The sequence below is a fragment of the Pongo abelii genome, chromosome 21 (assembly GCF_028885655.2).
Source record: "Pongo abelii isolate AG06213 chromosome 21, NHGRI_mPonAbe1-v2.0_pri, whole genome shotgun sequence".
In the NCBI taxonomy this organism is placed as follows: domain Eukaryota; kingdom Metazoa; phylum Chordata; class Mammalia; order Primates; family Hominidae; genus Pongo; species Pongo abelii.
Genome location: NC_072006.2, coordinates 51,262,100 through 51,289,924, shown reverse-complemented (window position 1 = coordinate 51,289,924; position 27,825 = coordinate 51,262,100). Strand labels below are relative to the sequence as shown.

Genomic DNA, 27,825 nt, shown 5'->3' with positions numbered 1-27,825 from the left:
GGCTTCATTTTTCTTGGCTGTCAGCCAAGCGGGGTAACTTATGTGTGATTGTATTCTAAGCCTTCTAGCACAGCAGGGGAAAAAAGTTAGAAAAGATGCCCACACCTGTTGGCCAAGGTCTGTCACAGGTAATCCCCCGGGATTTATAGAATGCACAGCCAGGCGTCGGAGCCCCGTGGGTGAGGGCTCGGGGTCCACAGCCAGGCTGCCTGGGCTTAATTCCACCTCTGCCACCAACCAGCTGGGTGACCTTGGGTAAGTTATTTAACCTCTCTGAGTCTCTGTTTCTTTATCGCTCAACGGAGGATAATGAGATGACCTTCCTCGTAGGGTTGAGGTGGGGATTAAAGGAATTAGTGGAAATAAACCAATGTGAGTGACAGGAAGTCAACGATGGTGACTATTACTAAGCCTGGCCTGATGCCTCGACAGGACCTGTCAATTCTGCCTCTAGAGTTGCTCTTGATTCTGTCTACACGTGTCTGTCCGCTGCCATGGCCTCGCCTCAGGCCTCCAACATTTCCTGCTCCAGGCTTCATCTGTCTCCCAACGGGCCTTCCTGCTTCTCCTCCTGATTCCATCTGAGCCAGCCTCACCACAGCAGCCAGTGTGATCTTTAAAACCTAGGCTGGGCATGGTAGCTCATGCCTGTCATTGTAGCACTTTGGGAAGCAGAGATAGGAGGATTGCTTGAGGTCAGAAGTTCAAGACCAGCCTGGGTAACAAAGTGAGACCCCCTCCCCGCCACCCCGTCTCTACAAAAAAAATAAAAAAAAAATTAGCCAGGGGAGGTAGTGCATGCCTGTAAGTCCCAGCTACTCATGAGGGTGAGGGAGGAGGATTGCTTGAGCCTCGGAGGTGGAGGCTGCAGTGAGCTATGATTGCACCATGGCACTCCAGCCTGGAAGACAGAGCCAGACCCTGTCTCTAAAAATAATAAAAATAAGAATAAAATTTAAAAAAACCCACCTAAGTTGCATTCTATTACCCACTGCTTATAAACCCTCTAGTGGCTTCCAGTCTCACTTGTAACAGAACCCCAAATCTTTCCTGGGCCTCGGAGGCCCCGCCCACCTCATTCACCTCATCTCCCATTGTGCTCCAGCCATTAGTCTTCTCAGAATTGCCAAGCTCCTCCCCATTACCAGGGCCTGCCCCTCTGCCTAGATGCTCTCCCGTCTGTGCCTGCATGTGGCCATCTCTCAGTTCTCAGCTGAATTTCGCTCCTTATTTAAAAGGCCTTTCCCAGCCCTAGAACCTAAAACAAGTCTTTGCTTCCTTTATGCCATGCATCATAATTTGAAATTACACATATAGATTTAAAAATCTTGGGCCAGGTACAGTGGCTCCCGTTTGTAGTCTCAGCACCTTGGGAGGCCAAGGCGGTGGATCAGTTGAGGCCAGGAATTTGAGACCTGCTTGGCCAACATGGCAAAACCTCACCTCTACAAAAAAATACAAAAAATTAGCAGGGCGCAGTAGCGTATGCCTGTAGTCCGAGCTATTTGGGAGGCTGAGGTGGGAGGATCACTTGAGCCTGTGATGTTGAGCTTGCAGTGAGCTGCAATGGTGCCACTGCACTGTGGCTGCGCAACAGAGTGAGATGCTGTCTCAAAAAAAGAAAATTAAAAAAACTTTTTTTCTATCTCTAGGCTAGAGTTTGCAAACTCAAGTGTCTTCATGGAAAAGGCAGATAATTCGAGGGAGTAACGTGGGCTGGGTGAGGACTGTGGCAAACTAAAGCTAAAAGGAAATGTCTGTAGGGCTCTTGTCTACCCAGAGCCACCGACCCCTGACACCAAAAATGTGGGTCTAGTGCTGCCTGATCATCGGTTTTAGGCAGTAATCTCCATGAAGACAGGGCCCGTTCTGCTTTGTTGACCACTGTCTGCCGCACACATGATTCAATGTTGAATGAATGAATGAACCAACAAACAGGGCAGAGGTATGGAGGAAGAGGAGGGAGGAAAGAAATATAAGAGTCAGCCTCTGCACTCAACTCAAGCAGGACCCCTCTAGGTGGGAAGACGAAATGAGCATATTAATTTTACAATTGAGGAAACTGAGGCCTGGAGAGTCAGGGGGAGCGAAGTCAGGCAGGCAGGTCCCTGCCTACCAACGCTACGTCCTTTCCACTGGATAGCCCGGGTTTGGGTGGGCTGTAAAGTCATGTGGAGTGGCTATCTGTAGTTTCTTTCTGCCTCCTTCTCCTTTGTGAACCACCCCTTCCTCACCTTCAGGTCAGTTGTTTTGGGTGAGGCTGACCTGACCCCTGGTCCTGCGGGTGGACATGTGGCCAAATATGGCCACCCACAGCACCTATCTTCTTGGATGGATGTGGGAGTCCAGTAGAGAAATTCCTGGGACTCTGCAGGAAGTCCTAGACAGGAGGGGCTCTCTTTTTGGGGGACACTGCAGCCTGAAACTGCCAGGGCTGTCTTTGCCACCACAGTGGGACAGCCTGCCTGAGCCTGAGGCCCACAGAAAGGGAAGCAGAGGCTGAGTCCTGATATTATCCCTTGAGGACCTGGACCCAGGCCTGCCTGAAGCCAGTGCCCTAGGTTCTTCCAGCTACGTAGGCAATAAACTCCCCTGTTTCCTCCAGCTGATTAGCTTGGGTTTTTGTCACTTGCTACTAAAAGGGCTTTGGTTAAGATATCAGCTAGGAGGGGAGGGAATAGCATGACTCAAGGCCAGAGGCAAGGGCAGGTGGGCATGGATGGTGAGCCAGGTTCGCAAGTCTTCAGTTCTTAGCTGTAAGATGTGAACAGTCAAGGGCGGGAGGTCTGTTGTTTCTGCCCCATCCCCCACCACATCCATTTCTCCTTCTTCCGATACTACCATTCTGTTTTCCTTTAAGAAAACCATCCCTCCTTCAAAGATAATCCACAGGCTTCAGCTCCCTTATCTCCATCCCCCTGTTCTCCTTGCCTTGCTGTAAGCATTGCCACATGGCCCAACTTGGGCCAATGAGGGCCAATATGGGATTCTGTTGGAACTCCCGGGAAAGATGAGCTCTCTTTCCACTGGGCATGCAGAGCTAAAAGGATGCAAACCTTGAGTGGACAGGCACCATCTTTGCTGCTATGCAGGGAGAACTTGCTGGGAGCATCTGAAGATGGAAAGAGACTCCTCATGATGACACTTTAGCACCTAGATCCAGTCATACTTGATGACAGCTGTATCCACAGATCTCTCGGTATGCAAATCATTCAGTCCCGATTTTCCCTAAACCAGCTTGGGTTCAATTTCCAATTCTTGCCATCAAAAGGGATCTTGATATTATAGGCTATAGAATTTGAACCATATTTAAAGTGTTACTCTTTTCCCTTTATCTCTAATCCAAAATCAGGTTGGTTGTGTCTATTAATCCACATTTAGCTGAGACAATAGTGCAGAACAAAGACCATGATTTGGGGACCTGAGGAGGAGAGTAAGGACTTGTTTGCTACTCACTGTAGGAAGGGATTCCATAGGCTTGTGCTGGAGGTGGGTAAGCTGTATAGGGGGTAGCCTGCTGGATCCCCGCACTGTACTGCGTCTGGCCGTAGGCTGCCATGGCTGTGGAAGGCTGGCTGGGGAGGACACGTGGGCAAGATCTGTGTGGAAAGAGGGAAGATTAAATCTCCAAGCCCAGTCTGGCACCCCTTCTTCCTTATCTTGATATCAACACCCCCATTTTTCTTTGGGGTTCTACTCTTTCCAGAGCAGAGACAACATACATGTTCACCAAACCCCATTTTATTTTCCTTTGCCTGGGAAGCAGGAAGATTACATTTTCTGTCTCCTGTGCAGTCAGATTCAGCCGTGTGACTGGGTTCAGCCCCGTAGAATGTAAGCAGATATGCTGTAAGCCACTTGCAGGCCTGGCCAATGAACACATCCCCCGCAACCCTCCTGTCCTTTCTCTTCTTTTGATAGCAACTGTGGAGGGCAAAGGTTGAGATGGCAGAGCCATAATACGGAAACACCCTGGATCCCTGAGTCAGCTTGTGGAGAAGAGAGAGCTGCCTTGCAGGGTTTCACCCCATCCACACTGGACTTTATGTGAGTAAGAAACAAACCTTTGTTGGGTGAAGCCACTGAGATGTCGAGGTTTACTGATTACTGTAGCATAGCCTAACCTACCCCAATTGTCCTAATTTAGATACCTTCTCAATTGACTGCAGCTTTAACAGGGCTGTCAATCATGATGTCTTGCTCTTAGCTAAGGGGTGGGGACATGATGCAATATCATCCAATCAGACTCTGCCCTGGGAATTTAAATCCTCCATATTGCTTGAATCCCGAATCTGTCCTATTCTTAATCTCTCTCGAGGCCTGATTATTTCATTTATGTTGTGAGCTACTCCAGATATTCCCCCAAAAATTCTTTTAGACTTATATCAGCCAGAGTTGATTTCTCTTGCTTGCAACCAAAGACCACAAATGACTTCTCTACTCCATGGAGAACAACAGGTTCTATAATGGGCTAGGATGTACAGGGCTCCTTACTTAAGATATTTGTACTATGGGTGCAGCCAAACATTGTGTTTTTTACTAGGGGTTGGGAATTGTGTCACATGCACCTGGTATGTACATTATATCTCATGGATGCTCCTATCAAATCTCTGGGGTGGAGGCTCTTATCTCTCCTGGTTTAGAGACGAGGAAACCAAAACTCAGAGAACTGAAAACACAGCTACAAAGTGGTAAATATAGAGCTTAAACGAAGGAGTCTGACTCCAGAGCCCATGCTTGGAACCATGAATCTGCTATTCCTCACAGGACTAGGATTCATCCAGCCCTGCAGATAGCAATAAATAAAGTCAAGGTCAGTTGTTCTAACACAAAGGGAGCAAAATGGTGGCCCAGGGGCCACATCCAATCCACAGATCCATGGATATAATTTCTTTGGCCATTGAAGTTATTTTTCTTTCCTAATTTGAAATTGTTGTTAAAATTTGAAAACCAGGAGGTTACGTGCACACATACACACACACACATGCACACACAGGCAGGCACACACACAAACACACTCGCTTTGTCTCCCTTCTCCTGAAAAGCAGGTGCTTCAGCGTACCTGGGTCTGTGCGCCTGTGTGGTGCTATCAGCTGGATTTGAGCAGCAGCCACCTCTTGAGACCGAGTCACAGCCTGTCTGCAACAATGCCTACAAGGGCCACTTCCCTTAGTGGCAGAGGTAGTCAATTCTCATGCCTGTGTGCCAGGCACTGTCCTATTTACTTCATGTGAATTGGCTCATTTAAACTCCACCACAACTGTGACAAGCCTTGGAGGTAATTTTTGTTTCTATTCCCATTTTACAGGTAAGAAAACACGCCGCAAGCATACGGCAGATAGAGAATTTGAACCCTGGCTCCAGAGGCCACACCCTCAACCCCTCCACTATGCCACCCTCCCCCAGACACCACAACTATCATGTTTCTAACTGTCACAACTGGGTTAAGTGTACAGGTAAATGTTGATGAGATTCCCCAATCTGTATCTGATTCCATTTTGGTTACGTTACATCACTTTTGCTAAAGCCTGTTTGCTTCCAGAGTTCCTCCTCCACCTGAGGCCTCATAGCAGGTGAATGCAAAAGTTTATGGAATTATAAACAGATGTCCCTATGCCCTTCTTTCTTTTTGACTACTGCCACGATAAAGGGTTATTTGGGGGAACCTGTTGCAAAATGCATAAGAAACTCATTTGAGCTGGAGATGTCAGCCCCAGTCCTGGAAGGTGTCTCATCCATCAATATTTCGGCTCTGTGGGGCACCTGAGAAGCATGCAACCTGCAGAGCAGAGAGCCTTATTTGAAAATGTTCCCAATTCACACCCTTCCTTAGAAGAGAAATAGATGCTGCAGACCCAAGACGATCAACTCCTGCTTGCCATCAAAACCCATTCAACTGGCTCAGATTAAACAGGGTCTAAAGTTAAAACTCAGAGGAAGGATGGTGGAGCTTTCTAACTCTGAGGCCTTAAAAAAGTTAGGTAGATTTAACAGTCCTCGGTTGCTACTAATACTCCCCAAAACATCTTCTGGTGGGAAAGGAAGGCAAAGAAAATGTCTTCCTTATCAACAGCTGCTCCAGTGTTGGAGAGGAAGGAAGATTTCCAGATGCTGAGGAGCTCACCACCTAGCCTGAGGGGCACCCAGGGCATGGCATGCAGCAGTGGGCTCAGGATGGCTTCTCCTAAGGGCAGCACCCAGAGGGCTCTGGGCAAGGCTATCCCAGCACTGAGCTCCCACTGCCCCAGCGTGTGCCTGTGGTGGAGCATTTATGGCGCCAGGTTGAGATCTCTGATTTACTGGTTTATCTCCCCCACTGGACTAGCTCTCCGGGGGCAGAGACTGCATCTCATCCACCTCTGAGTTTCTAGGGCTCAGTGTGCGGTTAGGTACTGAGGAGTGATGTGTGAATGGTAGAGGAGGAAGAAAGGATGCATGCACGCATATGTTCATTGCAGCACTATTTACAATAGCCAAGACATTGGAATCATCCCAAATGCCCATCAATGATAGACTGGGTAAGGAAAATGTGGTAGAGATACACCATAGAATACTAAGCAGCCATAAAAAGGAACAAGATCATGTCCTTTGCAGGGATACAGATGAAGCTGGAAACCCTTACCCTCAGCAAACTAATGCAGGAACAGAAAACCAAACACTGCATGTTCTCACTTACAAGTGAGAGCTGAACAATGAGAACACATGAACACAGGGAGGGATACAACACACACTGTGGCCTGTTAGGGAAGGGTAGGGGAGAGGGAGAGCATCAGGAAGAATAGCTAATGCATGTCAAGTTTAATACCTAGGTGATGGGTTGACAGGTGCAGCAAACCACCATGGCACATGTTTACCTATGTAACAAACCTGCACATTCTGCATGTGTATACTGGAACTTAGAATAAAGACATGATGAAAGGAGTGAGGGGAAAAGGGAGAGAGAGGTGGAGAGAAAAGGATGGGGGACAAAAGGGGAGGGAAGAGAGGAAGGGAAAGAGAAAAAGGGAGAGAAAAATAAGGATAGAAAGAAGGGAGCCTGTAATCCCAGCTACTTGGGAGGCTGAGGCAGAACTACTTGAACCTGGGAGGCAGAGGTTGCAGTGAGCTGAGATCGCGCCCCTGCACTTCAGCCTGGGTGACACAGCAAGACTCTGTCTCGCAGAAAAAAAAAATAGAAGGGAGATTGAAAAGAAGGGAAAGGAAAGGAATGAGGAAAGGAGAGAGAAAGACAGTGAGGAAAAGGGAGGGAAAAATTAAGAAATTTGCTATGCATGGGAGAGGAGAGGAAGGGGAGAAAGAAAAGAATAAAAAAAAAAAGAATGAAGAGAAGAAAGAAGAAAATAATAGCTAAGACTCTGAGGACACTCTGCTCCAGGCCCCATTCTAAGTGTGTTTTACCTGCTTTTGCTGGTTTCGTGGCGGCAGGCAACATGACTGTCCCCCTCTCCCAGATGGGAGGGCTCAGACCCAGGGAGGTGGAGTGACTTGCTCAAGCTCACTCAGCTAGGAAGTGCTACGGCTGGGATTCCTATCCAGGGAATCTGGATAGGATGCTGATAGCCATCATTTACGCAGTGCTTGTTACGTGCCAAGCTCTCTTCTAAATTCTTTACCTGGATTAATTATTTTAATCCTCATAAGCACCCTATGAGAAAGGTTCTATTCTCATCCTCAGATGAACAGCTGTAGGCACAGAGAGCTTAAGTAACGCACCCAGGGCCACACAGGAAGTACGGCGTAGATCTCCAGGGCCCTCTCTCTTAACCTCTACCTCCCAAGAGAGAAGAAAAGGAGGGGCATGTGAGCAGGAGACAAGTGAATGGCACTCACCTGGAGAAGAGCTGTGACACTCTCAGGGGGGCCGATTTGGTGATGCCTGGAGGAGAAAAAGGAAAATTGGAAGGGTTTTAGCAATTAGCGTGATGTTCTGCAGAGGTGGTGACTTCAGACACCACTTAAGCAGGAGCAGACTTGGAGGGGTGCTGCCCGCGGCTTTCTCCACTACAGATGCTTATCTGAGGCGCCACATCTCAGCATTCTTCTTCTTGAGGGGTTCAGAGCCCTTTCTGGGTGCACTTCGTCTCTGTGCAGTTGAGGAAAAACGACATGTAAAGAATCCATAGCATCTTGAAACATCAGAGTGGAGTCCATTTCTCCATCCACTGTACAGATGGAGAAACTGAGGCCGAAGAGACAGAAAGAATGTGCTTGAGCCAGGTCACATGACCAGGCAGCAGCACAACTAGGAAGTGAATCAAGCTGGTGCCATTTCCACTCCTGGATGGAAAACCGCTTCCTTCCCTGCCTCAGAAGCAATCCCCAAGAACCCCAGAATGGCAGACACAGGTTGGCTTTGCTCATCCAACCTCCATTTCCCTTCTTCTAATGACATGGCTTTGATGTTCCTCCCCTGCCTCCTCACTTCCAGTCCATGGGGTGCAGGTGCAGCTGGCCCCAACACTTCAGGGGAAGGAACCCCTTCGATCATCTCCTAAGCTCCATCTAGGGTGGTGGAGCAGAGAGATGGATGAAACCTGGGCTCCTGATGCAAGTACCTAACACCCAATCACTCGGCACGCAATGTCCAATCATTGATGGGAGGCAACATGCAGGAGGTGACGAAAAGGTGACAGAGTTAAGCTGGGAGAGACGTTTGCCAGGGGATAATTTTACATAGGGACAGTTCACTGGGAAGTACTTTTGTGCTCTGTCATCTTGAACAATGCAACTCAGTGTCCTCACTGCAGAGTCCTGGACAAATTCTAGATAATGTGTCTACTGATGGGAACAGCGTCAACCTGCCAATGCCCACTCCCTGTTCTGTAGGGCAGTGGTTGCGTCATCATCGCACCCTAAGGCCTTGGAGCTCTGAGCCTGTCTCAGCCTCTGTGCTGGAGGCTCAGGAGACCAATGTGCACTTGCAACTCTGCCACTTCCTAGTTATGAGACTTCAGGCAAGTTCCTAGATCTCTGGGCCTCAGGGCTTCCCCCGTGCAATGGGGATGAAAATACTTATCTTGCAAGGACAGGAAAGGATTAAATGAGATGATGCTGACAGCCATCACTTACCCAGTGCTTGTTACGTGCCAAGGTCTCTTCTAAATTCTTTACCTGGATTAATTATTTTAATCCTCAAAAGCACCCTATGAGAAAGGTTCTATTCTCATCCTCAGATGAACAGCTGCAGGCACAGAGAGCTTAAGTAACGCACCCAGGGCCACACAGGAAGTACGGCGTGGATCTGTGATCTGAACCCAGGTGGTCTGGCTCCAGAGTCTGTCTTCTCAACCATGACACTACAGCTGACGATGACAGTCATTGTCGTAAGAGCAACTGGCATTCACTTAGAGGTTGACTATGTGCCAGGCCCTTGTTAACCGCTTATAGACAGGCTCTCATTGAGTTCTCACAACAGCGTTCCGAGCACGCAATGCCATTAACCCCGTTGTACAGATGAAGAAACTGGGGCTCCGAAGGTCAAGTGCCTTGTTCAAGTCACACAGCCGTGGGCAAGGGAACTGGGACTTGAACCCAAAAGCTGTGTGAGTCCAAGGTCAACACTCTTAATCCTCTCCCCCTGCCTGAGCCAAATTCTGTTCAAGTCCCAAACCACTGGGGTCGGGGAGGAGGTGGTGGTCTTGAAGCTCATTTAGAGAGTCATAACTGGAATTAAGAAAAGGAGAATTGCCTATTTTATGATATACGATGGCAGCATGTATTGCCCATAGTAAGAAGGAATTGTGTAACACTTCTGCTGCAGGTACAGGTGTGAGAATGTGTTGTGTGTGCATGCATGTGCATTCAACAATGCAGAAATATATTTTGCTTATGTATCACATTCAAAGAAAAGGTTGGAACAACAGTAGCCGAATGTCAAGGAAAGTCCCTGGCACACAGTAGGTACTCACTCAATGCTGATTTCCCTACCCTGGGTTTGCTCCTAGGCAGGGTGTCCTGTACCCCATCACTCCTCCTTCATCCTCCCACAGGGCTGAAGAATGAACTGTCTCATTCTGAAGCAGTCACAGTCTCATTCCTGGGAAAAGCCCATGACTTGAGTGCATTTAGTACTGCATAAGTTACTGAATTAAACATTTTAAATGTTTTCTTTCATAAATATGTATATATTCATAAAAATCTAAATCTATGGGAACAACATTCCTATGGGCTCGAATTAACTTGGCATTCCATAAATTGGAGGCAAGCGTCTTTTCTGCCAATCTCCATGGCATGATTTGCATGTTTGCCTCACCCAGCTCCTTTTCAAGCTTCCACCCAGTTCCTCTGAATTGCTGAACAACCTGCCTTCCCCAGGCGGACAGGTTCCCCTCCCCCACTATGCAGACCTGTAATACTCTCCCTTTCCCACCCCAGCAACCTCAGGAAGACTGTGCAAGCGAGAAACAGGCATTTGTAAGTGCAAAGAGATTTTCCTTTGGCAACTGTGTGACTTTTGAAAAAACACAGGCTTTTTTCCTGTTTTCGGCTGGTATCAATCACATTTAACCTTTTCATCCCAGGACACCTGGGGGAATTGAGAAACTGGAGAGTGAGTGTATTAAACTCTATGTAGAGTGATCTTCTGCCTCCCTTTCTTCTTCCTTTCTCCCTGGTTAGGGTGGTGTGGACTTCATTGATAATCCTTATCATTAACACACATGATAAGGCAGGGCTCTCTAAGCTCCTTCCCTCCTTTGGGAGCCTTGGATGGGACAGTGTCAAGGGTGGAGATTCTCTGCTTTGGCACAGAGGTGGGCAGGGACTGCCCAGGAGCAGAGAACGCCTTTCTTCTTCTTACGCACTTGCTGGTGGTCCAGAGCCCTTAGTCCTCAGAGGTCACGTGGACCAGGAAGTCCACCCTGCAGTTGTTGTAGCCAAACATCATCACAGTACCAGGAAGTAGGCTTGACCAACTGGTGGTTGTGGGCAACGCCAGCCCCAGTGTGACAGGTGGAGAAGTGGGCATCACTGTTACAGTTGCAAGTGACAACGTGGTCTTCAGCGCAGCCCAGAATTTCTTTCAATGACCCCCAGGTGCCTGCATCACCGTTTTCTTGATATCACTGTGCTCAACAGCTTTTTCTAGATGGCAGGTCAGATCCTGGACAGACACACTGAGGGTGGGGACACAGGAGGCTGTGTCAGCAAGCTTCCCATTCAGCTCAGGAATGACCTTGCCACAGCCTTGGCAGTGCCACTGAATACACTCTGAACAGTTCCACGGCCACCGCACCACAGCTTGCCAGAGGGGCAGAGAGGGCACAGGCAGTGGTTATGAGCACCTTTATGATGCCATGGTTGTCACAGATCCTTCTGGGGGGACAAGCAGATGGCATGCTGGAAATCTAGAGGGAGTAGGTCACCCCCATCTCAAACATGGGCCATCAGCACAAGGGACAGAGATGATGCCCCTTTGATGCCACTCTTCAGGGGAGCCCCAAGCATCTCTAGGGTGATGAAGGTACCTTGTTCAGTGGCAGCAATGCCCCCTTTGGGATCTGGTGTCTGGCAGATGGAGGTGGACTTCCCACTCATCATAGCTTTCTGTTCTCAACCTTGTTGGTGCCATTGAACTTGCCGTGATGGATTCATATTGGACCATGTAGGCTATGAGGTCAAGGTCAATGGAGGAGTCATTGATGGCAACTTAGGTCCACTTTGCTGGTAGTGAAAGCAGCTCTAATGACCTGGCGCCCAACAGAACCAAATCTGTTTACTCTGAGCTTTGCCCCTTCTTCATCCTCCCCCAGGGCTTGAGGATGAACCCACAGGATGAAGGGGCTGTGGCTGATGCACAATGCCAGCTGGCTGCCAAGTAGGGAGGGCAGAGTGCCTCCTCTATTTCCTTCTGAATTGTAAACTCTGAGCCTCCTCTTCTTCCCAAGCTTCCTATGGGTGAGGAGAGAGGGATCAGCTGAGCTCATTCATTCATTCATTGCCAGGCATGAGTTCAGAACTGGGTTACAATAGTGAGTGTAATCCCCAGTGTTGGAGGAGGGGTCTGGTAGGAGGTGACTGAAGCATGGGGGTGTATTTTCCCCTGGCTTCATGTTCTCATGATAGTAAGTTCTACCATGTTCTCATGATAGTAAGTTCTACCATGTTCTCATGATAGTAAGTTCTACCATGTTCTCCTGATAGTAAGTTCTACCATGTTCTCATGATAGTAAGTTCTATCATGTTCTCATGATAGTAAGTTCTATCATGTTCTCACGATAGTAAGTTCTATCATGTTCTCATGTTAGTGAGTTCTCACAAAATCTGGTTGTTTTAAAGTGTGTGGCACCTGCCACCCCCCTCTCTTCCTCCTGCTCCAGCCATGGAAGATGTGCCTGCTTCCTCTTCGCCTTCCACCATGATTGTAAGTTTCCTGAGGCCTCCCAAGCTAGGCTTCCTGTACAGCCTGCAGAACCGCAAGCCAATTAAATCTCTTTTCTTTATAAATTATCCAGTTTCAGGTATTTTTTTATGGCAGTGCAAGAATGGACTAATACGGTGAGCCAAGGCAGTCAGGGTCCCTGTCTTTATGGACCCGAAGCCTCCTGTCTAGTGAGTGAGATGGATGACAAACAATCACACAAATGAGTACTTAACTGCAATTATAATGAGGTGCGAAGGAAGCAATGGACATTTGAGACCAGTGCACCTGGAACCAGGATTCACCTGGGGATCTTGTTAAAACACAGGCTCTGATTGTTGGTCAAGGAAGCCTCCAGGTGATGCTGACGCTGCAGGTTCACAAACCACACTTTGAGGAGTAAGACTTTAGACCACTGGCTAATACAAAACTACACATCACTAAGCATTATCACAATTTGGGGTTCGTAAAAAGAAATCTCCAGAAGACACAAACTCAAGTGCATATTGGGACCACGAAGACAATATAAATGTGCAAAGCAAAAGATCCAGTTTTAAGAGAGGAAATTAAAGCTTCAGTCTGTGCGTACTGAGTGCACACTTACGTGCAATTGTGTATGTGACCGTGTGAAGCAACTTACCGAGGACACACACCATGTTTCATTAATTCATGCAGTCAACAAGTGTTTATCATGCACCTACTGTGGGCCAAATCTACAACCCATTCTCATAATTTGTTGATGTTCTTTCCAAAGAAAACAGATAGGCTTAAGGGGTCAGATCCAAATTTAAATCCTGGCTGCGCTGCAATACAGCCGTGAGACCTTGTGCCCTTCACCTCTTCCCTCTGAGTCTCAGTTTTCTCATCTGCAAATTGGGGCAATATCTTGCGCATATGCAGATGGGGCAGGTAGCTGGCAAATGGTTAAGTGCTCAGCACAGAGGAGCTATTATTAGCTTCCGCTCTCCTGGGGGCCCTTGGTTAAGCCACTTAAATCCATGAGCCCAATTTGAATGTTCACACTTTTTTCACCTCTCACTGGGAGGATTAAGAAGCTAATGATTCTGAAAGCAGCAACCGCTGTTATGTTGCCTAATTGGACCCCAGGGGCCAGCTTCTAAGGGATCCCCCAGTGAGATGAGACAATTTGTAGTGCCAGCGAGATGTCTTGAGGCGGGTCTCTGCTATAAAGGTATACATCTGTAAACTGTATCAGTTCATCTTCCTTGTGTGGGTGATTTAAATCACTCCCATACTAGGGACAGGGACAGCTGGAAAGACACCACACTAGGCATCCAGAAGTGTGTGCCCCAATTTTGACTGTCACTGAGAGGCTCTGTGACCATGAGCAAGCCCTTTGTCTCTTGCGGGAGGTGCTGCTGAGGACAGAAAGGAATGAGGCTGCAAGTCCCAGAGTGCGATGATTTTAGGGAGTCTATAAATACTCCCTCTTTGATTGAAATAATTGCAAATTAATTTTATGCACGTTAGAATCACAACAAGACCATCAAAGTCATAACGTTTCATTTCCGGAACTGGTTTAAGTCATCCTTTTAAAATGAATTTATTTCAAAGGAGTTGTTTTAAAGAAATGATAGGCCAGGCACGGTGGCTCACACCTGTAATCCCAGCACTTTGGGAGGCTGAGGCGGGTGGATCACCTGAGGTCAGGAGTTCAAGACCAGCCTGGCCAACATGGTGAAACCCTGCCTCTACTAAAAATACAAAAATTAGCCGGGCGTGGTGGTGGGCACTTGTAATCCCAGCTACTCCGGAGGCTGAGGCAGGAGAATTGCTTGAACCCGGGAGGCAGAGGTTGCAGTGAGCTAAGATCGCACCACTGCACTCCAGTCTGGGTGGCAAGAGCGAAACTCGGTCTCAAAAAAAAAAAAAGAACAAATTAGTACCAAGTGGCAGTAGAGGTGGTCTGAATATACGACAGAAAGTGGCTTGAGACTATGACATTTGTGAGCTACTGCCATCAGTGGAAGCTCTTTACCTGCGGAGGCCACGATGGGATTAATAGCACCCTTTCCTCCCACAAAGCGGGATTTCTGTTCTGCACAGGTAGAGGTTGTTCTGGGTGTGAACGGCTACAAAAGCCTTAAGGTGAGAAGGATGAAACTGACATGTGGTTCCCCAGGCCAGCACCTGGGCAAAGCTCTGGGTAGCTCAGCCTGGCTTGGATGAAATGAATCAAAACCTGTCAACCCCAGGTTGGAACCGGTGAGACTGAAACTGAAAATGAGGTCTTGTCATGCCCAGGACAGAGGAGGTGCAGGAAGTGAGAGCAGCTGACAGCCCAGCTTGTAGCGTAGGGTGGTGGTTTCACCTCTCCTTGGAAACACTTAATGAGATTACAGCATCAGTTTCTGAAAAATGCATTCGCATTTTATAAGAAAAATTTTCCTCTATTCAGGGGAACTCCCCACCACCCCTTCCCAGTGACAGGATACAATCAATTCAAATCCATTTTTCCCTTGAATCGTAAGGAATAATAGGTAATATTTCTCAAGTGGTTCCTACAAACAAACCAGGGTTACTGTGCCAAGGACTGCGTGAGCATGATCTCTTTATTCTCCACAACAACCCGGTAAGGAAATTATTATCATCAGTACGATGCAAATGTAGAAAATGAGGCAGGGGGAAGTGAAGGAAACTTTACTAAGGATTCAGAACCAATATCTCCCTAAAGTTATCTGGGTTCCTCAGCACCACTCTGTCTTCCACCCCTTCACTCACCCAGAAATAATTTTTAAGGATCTACCATGAGCCAGGCACTAAGTTGCATGCTAAACAGGAACAGAAATTTAAATATGTATATGTATATATGTTTGTATTAATATATGTAAAGTTTTTTTGAGCACACTGCTGCCTCAGGGCCTTTGCACTTGCTGTCTTCTCTGTGCATAAGGCTCTTGTTCTGTGTAGCCATGTGGCACCCTCCCTTACCTCCTACAAGTCTTAAGTGTTATCTTCTCAGGGACCTCTTTTCTAGCCACCCTAGCAAAAACTGCAACCCTCCACCCTTGCATTCCTCATGCTCCTCCCCTGCTTTTTTCCTTCACAGCACGCATCACTATGCAACGTGCTATATACTTTGGTTCTTTATCGTCATTGTCAGCTTTTTTGCTTTGTCAGCACCCTAGTGTGGGCTCCATGAGGATAGGGTTTTCCATGCTGTCTCCCTAGTACTTAAAACCATGCCAGGCACATGGCTGATTAAACATTTGTTCAATAAATGAATGAACAAATGAATGAAGGAAGGGGCAGTTCTTTTCATTAGGAAAGACCTCTCTGATGAGAACTGAGGGAGGGCTGGTCCTGTAGAGCCTGGGTGAAGACTGGTTCAGACAGAGGAAACAGCAGGTGCAAAGGCTTGGAGGGCAGAATCATGCTTCTCAGTTAAAGCAAAGGAAATGGGCCAGGGGCTGGGCCCAAGGAGCAAAGGCAATACGGACGGAGATGAGTTTGGGAGGCTTCCAGGGATAGACAAGTGGGGCCTGGTGGCCAAGGATAAGGAATTCAGATCTTATTTTATACTTTTTAAGTACACTAAGTCCACTCCCTGTTTTAACTCATTTCATCCTCACATTGAGTCTGTGAGGTCAGTGGAATAATTACTCCCATTAAACAGATGGGGCAAATGGGTCTCAAGGAGGTTAGGCCACTAGCCAGGGTCCCACGGCTGGTAAGAAGCAGAGGTGGGAATGCAATGGAAGCCATGGGGGGCTTCTTGGCTCCACGCTCCCTCCAGAATCCCTCTGAGGGCAGGTCCTGTGACTCATGACTCTCGGGGGTCCTCCTTTGAGTAGGACCTTTGAAGCCACCTAGTAAAGACTCTGTAATAGAAGGAATGGCCCAGGAGGAGGGAGAACAGTAGGCCAGGCAGGGGGAGACGCATAATCTGGCACTTGGGGGTCATGCTCCAGGGTGGAATGTCCCCTGCAGAGTCTCTGGAGCTCACCACCTGCCCCATGAGAAAGTAAGTGTGTGTGTGTAACCTCACTGGCACTACCTGTTCTGAATTTGGGAGCAACCTCTCTCTACCCCACCACTTCCACCCTCAAAGCTGTCACCATAGCAGCCAGATTGTTCCAGGGCAGTAGAAAGGGCACTGACAGCTCCAAGTCACAAAAAGGAGTGTGTCTGTGGATTTCACCACTGTGGGAGAATTGAAGATCCAGGGTCTGGAGACTCTTACAGCTTGGCAGAAAGTGAGTTAGAAGTGGTTTACAAGTGGGAACTCTGGAACCAGAGTGCCTGGGTTTGATTCTGGTGTGACTTTAACCCGGTTACGTAACTCCTCCATGCCCCAACTTCCATGACTGTAAAATGGGCTCATAGCCTAGTAGTTGTATAATAATTAAATGAGAAACAGTACAGAGTACTGATCAGGAGAATAAACTCTGAAGTCAGACTATCTAGGTTCAAATCTGGGCTATCACCCGTGCCATCTCAATCAAGCTGCTTAACCTCTCTGCATTTTGGTTTCCTTGTCTGTAAAACGGGGATAATAACAGTACCCACTTTTTAGAGTTGTGAAGATTAAATGAGTTAATAGAGTAATGCTGGGCACATGACAAGTGCCGAGTGTTTGTTCTGATGGTGATAGAGAGGGAGGAGGAGAATGAATATAGATTTATGTTGCTTTGAACAGCGCCTGGCAGAAAGTATGTGCTCATAAAAATTAAGGACAAAAGGGAGAGGCAGGGATTCATCTACAGGACAGCAGCCTCTCAGCTCCTACCAGTGGCAGCTAGCGGGGAATGTGGGGGCCCAGGGTTGCTAAAGCTTTCAGCGTTTTTTTTTGTTTGTTTTTTGTTTGTTTGTTTTTTGAGACGGAGTCTCGCGTCTGTCGCCCAGGCTGGAGTGCAATGGTACGATCTCGGCTCACTGCAACCTCCGCCTCTTGGGTTCAAGCAATTCTCCTGCCTCAGCTTCCCAAGTAGCTGGGATTACAGGTGTGTGCCACCATGCCTGTCTAATTTTTGCATTTTTAATAGAGACGAGGTTTCACCATGTTGGTCAGGCTGGTCTTGAACTCCTGACCTCGTGATCCGCCTGCCTTGGCCTCCCAAAGTGCTGGGATTACAGGTGTGAGCCACCGCTCCCAGCCAGACTTCAGCCTTTTAAGATAAACCAGAACTCCAGATTTTTATGTGAATGCTCCCAATTTTTACAAATTCACTTTTACTTGAAACATAGTGTAAACCAAACAAAGACAAACTCCAGGGACAGATGTGGCTGTGGGCTGCCCTGTGTGCAACCACGGTTTTGAATTTCCTGTGGTTATTTGGTTCAGAGGACAGCGACAATGGAATGGTACATTTAACCATGCGCCATGCCCCCAAGGTGTGCCGGACACTTCACATCCCATCACCTCACTTCCTTCTTGCAATCAGCACCCTATGAAGTATGCCATTATGCCCCCATTTGACAGGTGAGAAAACTGAGGCTCAGAAAACTTAAACAGTTTGCCTGAGATCATTTGGCTGAGAAGCAGTGGGGATGGGATTCCCCCCTGAGCAGCCTATGCCGTTTCCTGTTACTACCGGCTCTCAAATGAAGACAGTTGACTTGTGTCTCTACTTAAGTTGACTTGTGTCTCTATTTGGAAAGAAAATGATGAATGTCTTTGAACGAGGCTCAGTAAATTTTCTCAAACTCTCAAAAGCCCCAGGGCAGTTTACACGAATGGTCCAAAGTGCCAGGAAGAATGAGAGTGTGTTCTTCACCATCCAGTTTTGGCATGAGAGCCCAAGCCACTTGGTGGTACTTTCATCAGCGCAGTTCCAGCTCTGTAACCAGCATGCAAGGAGAAATGTCATTGTCTTGCTGACAGCAATAATTACTCATGGAAGCCTGGATTGGCTTCAAAGCCAATTCCTTGTGATGTTATATTCCACTAGACACATATCACTTTGGTTTTCCATGACAGTTACATAGCATTTGTGCCCCATGAGCTGGTGTCATACAGATAATGAAGGAAAAACAATGAGGGGGTCTCAGGACAACAGCAGCAAATCCCAAAGCTGGCCAAAGAAAGGGTTAAGCCCAATGGTTAAACATAATAGCTTAATGCCTTTTGCTAACTCCAAGCTCTACCAGGAAGGCTGACAGATCTGAAACAGAACAAACAATAGCTGGAATTGTTCTAGTGAAAACTAGTTCGACTGCATCATTTGCCAATACTTTTTTAAACAACTTTAATTCTTCTCTGCTTCCTTGACTCCAACCCGACCTGAAAGCAAGAGGCAGACGAGTTCTTGTCCTAATGTCAAACCCCTGTAAGCAAGACGCCTGCTTGGACAAGGGGATGGCAGAGCAGAGTAAAGAGGACAGAGCTCAGAGCCGGAAACAGACACTGCAAAACACATCCAAGGGCTGGGGCTGGGACATGCCCCAAAGTGACTATCATCCGTGGTGGTGTCAGCATTTCTTGGAACTGGAGACCAAGAAAGGAAGTTCAAGACACGAATGAGCACATTTTTACCTCTAACGATGAGACAGAATTGTTAGAGATGTACGCCAAAGTTTTGGTTCAGAGGCAAGCATTTAAATGGCAGGGGGAGAAATTGTCCTAAGGACAGTACTTTGGAAAGGATGCGTGTCTGTCGCTTACGATATTCTCAGGGTGACCTAGGACCACCACACCTGTTGACCCAAACTCACAGCAGGAAGCCTACCTTCTCTGTCACTCAGAGTCCACACAGCGGCGTCAGCACGGTTAAACTTCAGTTTATCCAGACAATCGCTGTTTACAGTGAGGCTGGGTGAGATCACTAGTTCTAGCATTTCCTTGTACCTGAAAGAAAACAAAGGGAAATATAATTTATTCATTAATTATGCATGCTTACTAATGATTCCTATTTCTTTCCCTAAGAGTATAAATATTAAAACTGATTACCTAAACCCAGCCTTCTTATAAATTCTACATGATAAAAATTCACTAAACTTTTCATCAAAGGGAAATGAGAAATTAAAATGAAGTTCTTGCTCCCCGCTGGAGAATACACCCAGTTGATTAAAACATTCCCCTCCTTCTTGCTGTATTTTGCCATTAGAAAAATTATATTTTGGTCTCTTTTCAATGTCATATAAATGAGCCAGAGCAAACTAGGGCAACTTCCCAGCTGAGGAAGAGACAGATAGGCAGAGAGGGAGCATTTGGATTTAGATTTCCAAAAGCCAGAGGCGTGGGGAGAACGTGGAGTTGACTGTGGTTAACCTGGAAAAACAGGCCGGGCGTGGTGGCGCATGCCTGTAATCCCAGCACTTTGGGACGCCGAGGCGGGTGGATCACGAGGTCAAGAGATCGAGACCATCCTGGCCAACATGGTGAAATGCCGTCTCTATTAACAAAAATATAAAAATTAGCTGGGCGTGGTGGTGTATGCCTGTAGTCCCAGCTACTCGGGAGGCTGAGGCAGGAGAATCGCTTGAACCTGGAAGGCAGAGGTTGCAGTGAGTCGAGATTGCACCACTGCACTCCAGCCTTGCGACAGAATGAGACTCCATCTCAAAACAAACAAACAAACAAACAAACACGGTACTACTTGCATGGACGGAGAAAAGCTCAAAAGGCATAAGTGTCTCTAGGTGGCAACACTCCATAGCTCATCACTGTGGTCCTGATCAAGAGAGAACATACTGGCTCCTGAATTACCCATGATTTTTATAATATGTTACGGGGGGCAGGCAGGGGAGAGTAGGGATGAAGTCTTCTTTGGTCTTTCTCATTTTTTAATTGAAAACATTTCCAATTCTTGCACCATGTTGGTAGTCACTCCTTCTAAATTCTGGCCAGGCACAGTGGCTCACACCTTCAATTCCAGCACTTTGGGAGACTGAGGCAGGCAGATCACTTGAGCCCAGGAGTTCAAGACCAGCCTAGGCAACATGGTGAAACCCCATCTCTACAATAAAATACAACAAAGTTAGCTAGGCATGGTGGCACATGCCTGTAGTCCCAGCTACTCAAGAGGCTGAGGTGGGAGGATCACCTGAGCCAGGGTAGATGGAAGGTGCAGTGAGCTGTAATCGTGCCACTGAATTCCAGCCTCTGTGACAGAGTGAGACCCTGTCTCAAAATAAATATTAGTAAATTCCCACCCACTGGGTTTAGAAAATGAGGTTTCTGGTTAACGCACACACCACTGTACATGGCGTAGCAATTTTCCAAGGTCTGAACTACAACCAGTAACATTTAACCCACAGTTGTCTTCAGAGAAAGGCTAAATTTATTGTGAGCACATCGTTATTACAACGTCATCCTTGGCAAGATCAGTTATTATTTGGTTAATGAAACAACGTAGCGATCGGTGGTGTGGTGCTTATAAACTCAGATCCCGTTGTAAAAAGGTTGCAAATTCAAATCCCAGTGTGCTACCCACTACTTTGACCAAGTTACCAAACTGCTCTAAGTCAAAAGTTTTCTCATCTGGAAAATGGTCACAATGAAGATTAAAAAAGATGATTCATGTAAAAAAAGCACTATTTTAATAGCAACTTAAATGCTTATTCAACATAAAGTTAAAAAATACAGCCGCCCCTCAGTACCCCAGGAGGGCTGTTTCCAGGACCCACCCCCGACCCCCGCCATGGACACCAAAATTGGCAGGTGCTCAAGTCCCTTATAAAAAATGGTAGAGTATTTGCATATAACCCACATACATCCTCCCATATACTTTAAATCATCTCTAGATTACTTATAATGTCCAACACAATGTAAACACAATGTAAACAGTTGTTGTATGCATTGTTTTAAAACATATATTATTTTTATTCTTGTATTTTTTGTTTTTTGCCCCTGAATATATATACATATATATATATGGAGTCTTACTCTGTCTTCCAGGCTGGAGTACAGTGGTGCAATCTTGGCTCACTGCAACCTCTGCCTCCCAGGTTCAAGTGATTATCCTACCTCAGCCTCCCGAGTAGCTGGGATTACAGGTGCACACCACCACACCCTGCTAATTTTTGTATTTTTAGTAGAGACGGGGTTTTGCCATGTTGGCCAGGCTGGCCTTGAACTCCTGGCCTCAGGTGATCTGTCTGCCTCAGCCTCCCAAAATGCTGGGATTACGGGCATGAGCCACCGTGCTCGCCCCACCCCCCGAATATTTTTGATCTGTAGTTAATTGAATCCTTGGATTGGAACGAACTGTACTGTTAATGGACACAGATGCATTCCACAAAAAGAAAATTACACTCAGGAATGATCAACACTGTTTTCAAGAGAATGGCTAACTCTGGGAGTAGGAGGGGATGTAATTTTGGAAGTGGCACCTGGGGGGCTCAGACTGTGCAGTGCTTTAATTCAGGGGCTGACACTACCTATGGCCCGTAAGCCAAATCCAGCCCACAACTGTTTTTGTGTGACCCGTGAGTCTGGAACGGCTTTCACATTTTTAAATGGTTGCAAAATAATCAGAAGGATACTATTTCATAATATGTGAAAATGACGCGAAATTCATATTTCAGTGTCCATAGGTGAAGTTTCATTGGAACACTGCCCTGCTCACTGGTTTACTAGCCTGTCTGTGGTGACTTTCACACCACAGTGTTAAGCGGAGCAGTTTCAACAGAGACCACGTGTGGCCTGCAGAGCCGAAGGTATTTAGTATCTGGCAGAAAAAGTTTGCCAACCCCCGTATCAGTTAAGCAGGATCCTGGGTACCCTACTTTTGTATGTTTTACCCATCTCTGTATGCCTGAAACACTTACTAATTTTTAAATAAGAAAGCCCTTATCTCAGGCTTGCACACAGGAAGTACTTTCTGTATATGGACTTTTTGATCTGATGACAGAATCCCACCCTGATATGGTTTTGGGCTTTGTCCCCTTCAACTCTCATGTTAAAATGTGACGTGATCCCCAGTGTTGTGGGGCTAGTGGGAGGGGTTTGGGTCATAGGGATGGATCCCTCATGAATGGCTTGCTGTCCTCTCCATGGTATGAGTGAGTTCTTGTTCTATTAGTTCACAGGAGAACTAGTTGTTTAAAAGAGTTGGGCATCTCTCTCGTGCCTTCTGTTACCGTGGGATGTGCCTGCTGGCCCTCCACCTTCCACTATGAGTAAAAGCTTTCCAAGGCCTCACCAGAAGCTGAGCAGATACTGATGCCATGCTAGTATCACCTGCAGAACCGTGAGCCAAATAAAGCTCTTTTTTAAATAAATTACTCAGTATCAGGTATTTCTTTATAGCAACGCAAAATGGGCTAATACACACACAAATCAGCTCTAGTGTTTATATCTTTATATTGGAGATATATTATATATAATATATCTCTATGTATCTAATGTATATATATATATTATATATATATTATATATATATCTAATGTTTATATAATGTTGAGTCCTAAAATGTCCCCACGTATACATGCATCCTGGGTGCCTGTTTTCTTGTTTCTCAAATGCCACAGGCACTCCAGGATAGAGGCCTAGGTGTCTTGCTCCCTCTAATACATCAAAGCATATTGTATGGTGCTTAGCAAATGGTAGACATTGTATCTTTTATCTGGCTACAGGTGCCAGAAATTTGCATCTTATCTAAACTCATTCCCTTCATTCTTTTCGGTGTGTGCAAATAATTAAAGGTTAAAAAAATAAACAATGAGGTTAAAAAATATCACTAGTCTCCAGATATCCAGATGCTATGAGAGTATTAGAAGCAGCAAATTGTTAGCCAACTGACCAAATGTGGTTAAAAGCAAAATGAATTGTTTTCCCCACTCCCTAGGGTTTAAAAATATTTGAGGTAGTTGCCAATATTTAAAAATGAGACAATTTCACACAAAAATCTAGATTTTTGGCTTTTCTTAAAAATACAAGAGTATTGCCTTATTCTTGCACGGCAGCAACCAGTTGGCACTGAACAGTGGCAGCCCAATTAAGTCAAGGCATATGGACTCCATTTTGTCACAGTCCCCACCACTCCCTACTCTCTTAAATTTGACCCTCTTTTTCCATTTGTATTTCCTCCTGGTCCTTATAGGTATTTGCATTTGAGAGCTATGTCATATGTATTATCAGAAAAGCCTGCTAGGGAAAGAGATGGCAGTGTGACACTTCTGGCCTCAGTCACATAGCTTATTTACTTTACTGAGTGTTGCTGTCATCCTTAAGAGCTCTTACACATCTAAAACAGCATTTGTTGATTTTAAGCAGAGCAGGAATGTGTTTATGAGTTTGAACTCTGGGACACAGTATTGCTACTAAGGCTTCTGGTGTATCCACCTTAGGCCCTTGCCTAAGGTTCTTGAAGGCCAAGCCAATGGAGAAATCATCTTTATTTCCTCCACAGCACTTAACACAGAATCTTGTTCATTCCGTCATCCAGTTAGCATCTGTTGGAAGAAGGGAGGAAAGAAGGGGCAGAGGGAGAGAGGGACAGGGAAGAAGGAAATCTTATTTGAACCATCACTTTTTTCCAACAAGATTTTTAAAAGTTCTCATTTATGCTTATTCTCCACCACACCCTAGACAATGACTCTGACATATTAAATATATAAATGTGTCCTTATAAATGATGCCATGTTGTTTTATGTGTGGCACGTGTTTTAATTTAATGAATAATGTGTACAATATCTCACTCTGTTTAGAAGGCTTTTTATTTTCGGTCTGCACTGATTTAAACATGTGCATATTACTGGATGCATATCTAGCTTGTAGCTATAATTCTATACTGCACATCCACTCTATTGAATTTATGTATTGCCCTGGTGGTGAACCGCTAGGTAGCCTTTATCTCTCAGCCACCTTATAAACAATGCTGCAATGAACATCCCCATTCATCTTCATTTTTTAAAATGCAGTATCTCTCCCTATATATATGTATGCACACACATTCCTAAAATGTATTTATATCCAAGGTGGAGGATTTCTGTGTTATGGAGTATATGTGAACTGAACTTGAACAAGTACTAGCAGACTGTTCTTCATAATTCCTGTGCCATTCTAGATTCCACCAGAAGTACATAAGGGTTCCAGTTTCACAATTTCCTGCTAACACTTGGCACTGCCCCACTTTCTACTTTTTGCCAAACTGATGCATGGAAAGCAATAACTCATAGTTATTTTGATTTTCATTTCTAGGATTACTAGTGAGTTTGAGCATATATTCACATAATTGTGGGCCATATGAATGTTTGGAAATTGTCTGTTCAGATCTTTTATGCTTGCCCATTGTTCTACTGGGTTTTCTATCTTTTTTCTTACTGATTTGCTGGAGTGCATTACAGAGTCTAGGTATTCATTGTGTTTTTCAAATGCTGTAAATTTCTTCTCCTAGTCTTTCATATGTCTGCTTTCTTTATTTCTATTGCCTTTTGTAGAACAAAAAATCCTTACATATTTACCTAATAATTTCTTTTTGTAGGTATAAAAATCCTTTCTCTATTCTTGGGATTTTAAAATTTGTCTACATGTTAAACTATTCACTTAGAATTTTACCTTTCATATTTAAGTCTAATTCATTTAGAGTCTGCCTTTTTATGTGGTTTAAAGTTTAATTTTTCTCCATATTGAAGAAAACAAAAATAAGCCATTTTTCCTAATATGTATTAAACTGTCCAACTGAGTGCACCTCCCAGCTATGATGGGATAGCTTGTATTTTTAGTCAACCTCACTATCATGATAAAAAATAAAAGCTATAAATATTGTCTTTAGGGATTGAAAGTCAACCAAGGCAGGTCCTGAGGGAACAAGATCCCAGAGAGATGAAAAACAGACCAAGTTTGACCTCTATCAATTTTCCCCTCAAGACATTTGCCAGTTTATAAGCAAAGAAGAAAAAAAGCAACAGCTTAGAGTTTTCCAGTCTTATGGAGCTGGGGAGAAAAAAACTGGAGTTCAGGATTACTAAAGTAGTTAGGACACAGGAGCAAAGACTGTAGAAATATGAGAACCACAGAGGTATGAGTCTGATATTGTTGACAGTTATTAGCCTTGAGGCATTTGCTGATATCCAAGCTGGGTGCGGTGAGAGGCAGAGAAACCAAGCAAAAAGCGGGTAGCTATAAAGGCAAGAAATTAAGCAGAGCTTTTTTGCAGTTGCCTAATTACAGGAAGGCAAAAATTGGAATTCATGGCCAATACGGATGAGGAGCCTTGAGAAACACTCAAGGCTTTTAACTGGGACCCTAAAGGATTACTTCCTTGGAGTAACAGCAAACAAAACAGATCCTGCCTTGAGTCATCTCAATCCCATATTTGACCAAAGTGATTTGCCTCTACTATCATCAATAGCCAGCAGAAAAACTTTTCTTTTGGGGGAGATGTCATCTTCCAGAGTCTCCACAATGTTTTATACACAATAAAAAAATTACCAGGCATGCAAAAAGACAAAACCAAATGATCAAAAACCATGACAAAAACAAAAACCTCACATGAGATTCAGCTATTGAAGTTGTGAACCATGGAGTCCCTAGCAACTGTGATAATATAATAAAAAAATTGATTTAAGATGAGAATGCTGCTAAAAAAAACTAGGCTCTTTAAAAATGGAAATTACTGGTCAGGCATGGTGGCTCACATCTGTAATCCCAGCACTTTGGGAGGCCAAGGCAGGTGGATCACCTGAAGCAGGAGTTTGAGACCAGCCTGGCCAACATGGTGAAACCCCATCTCTACTAAAAATACAAAAATTAGCCAGGTGTGGTGGCAGGTGTCTGTAATCTCAGCTACTTGGGAGGCTGAGGCAGGAGAATTGCTTGAACCCAGGAGGTGGAGGTTGCAGTGAGCCGAGATTGCACCATTGCACTCCAGCCTGGGTGACGCAAGCAAAACTCTATCTCAAAAAAAAAAAAAAAAAGGAAATTACAGAACTGAGAAACGAAATAATTAAAATTAAGAACTCAATAGATCAGCTGAACTACAGACTGGATGCAGCAGATGAAAGAATTAGCAAACTGGAAGGTAAGTCAGTAAACAGATCTCAGGAATAAGGTTGAAAAACAGGTTTAAAAGAGCATAAAAGAAACATGGTACATGGTAAAAGATCTAGCACACATGTAATAGGAGCCACAGAAGGAGAGGAGAGAGAGAGAAAGTCAGAAACAATATTTAAAGAGAAACTGACAGAAGACCTTCCCAGATGGATGACAGACATCAAGTCATGGAATCAAGAAGTTCTGTGAATCCCAAAGATAAATACACAGAAAAGCATTCCTGGGTATGTGATGGTTAAACTGCACATGTGCACAAATTAATCTTAAAAGCAGTCAGGGGGGAATAAAAGACATAATTTTTAAAGAAGGTATAATAAGACTGAGAAGCAGCTTCTCAGCAGAATTGATGGAAACCAGAAAACAATGGAATTTCATCTGCCACTGTGGAATTCTATGCCAGCAAAAAATACTTCAAAATGAAGACAAAATCAAAATGAAACAACCAAAATTAAGATTGTTTGCCATCAGTAAACCTGCACTAAAAAAGAATGTTCTGGAAACATGAAAATTCAGCAAAGATAAAGAACAACATAACAGGGTAAATATGTGAGCAGGAGAAGGATAGATAAATACAATTAACATGTTTTAAGGACCTTGCATTTTCTTGGAAATGGTAAAAGTACTAATTTATAGTAAACTTTTAGATATATCAAGAATGTATCCTATAATATTTAGGGTAACCACTTAAAGAATAATAATAAACGTAAACATTTCATGTACATTTATATTATATTACATTAGTTACAGTAAATGCAAACAGAATAAATACAACACTTGAAAGACAAAGATCACCAGACTGACTTTAAAAACCTAACTACACGCTTATTACAAGAGACCCCTTTTAAATATGAAGACATACCAAGATTCAAAGCAAGGATTCAACAATATGAATACAACACAATACCCCAAGTAGATTTTAAAATAAAAACCATTATTAGAGATTTACAGGGACATACAATAATGATAAAATAATCCACCAATATATGATAATTTAAAAGTTTATTTTTTCCAAAATTAATGTGCATGAAGAAAGGGACTTGACTGATTCTAGGTCTCTGTTAGACCTAGAATTAGATCTGCAAAATCTAAAATACCTATAGCAATTAAAATACCTATAGCAATCAAAACACACCATCCTTTGGAGGCAAATAAATGAACAGCACTAATAAAGCCAAAGCTACAGAAATATTAATCTTCACAAAGTAAACATGACCCTGACTTGAGAACCTGACAATTGTTCTTTCCTGCTGTCAGCTACAGCTACAGGCACTGGTGACTTGCAGAAGCAAACTATTAGCCACAGAGTATAGGAATGTGAACAAGCAATTCAAGGCAACTCAGTTTCCAGAGTTAGTAAAACCCTTCCAAAAATTCTAGTCATGGTTCTCATTTCCCAAGCACCTATTATATGCCAGGCAATTTTCCTGATCACATTTACATTATCTCTTTTAATTCTCTCAACCATGCTGGGAGATAGAAGGATCTGTCCTGTATTTCCTCAAAGGCC

The 27,825-nt window shown here is 44.9% G+C and overlaps 1 protein-coding gene across 3 annotated transcripts in view; it reads right to left on the bottom strand.

Annotated features, from left to right (window-relative positions):
* Positions 1-27,825, bottom strand: part of EYA2 (EYA transcriptional coactivator and phosphatase 2) — a 315,121-nt gene that overhangs the window by 181,303 nt on the left and 105,993 nt on the right. For all 3 annotated transcript variants that reach the window (XM_054541866.2, XM_054541867.2, XM_024239112.3), the window contains exons 2-4: positions 19,048-19,166; positions 7,831-7,876; positions 3,457-3,599 (exon numbers count right to left, since the gene is read on the bottom strand). In XM_054541866.2, the coding sequence (XP_054397841.1) occupies positions 3,457-3,599; positions 7,831-7,876; positions 19,048-19,166 (308 nt within the window). The remainder of the gene's footprint in view (positions 1-3,456; positions 3,600-7,830; positions 7,877-19,047; positions 19,167-27,825) is intronic.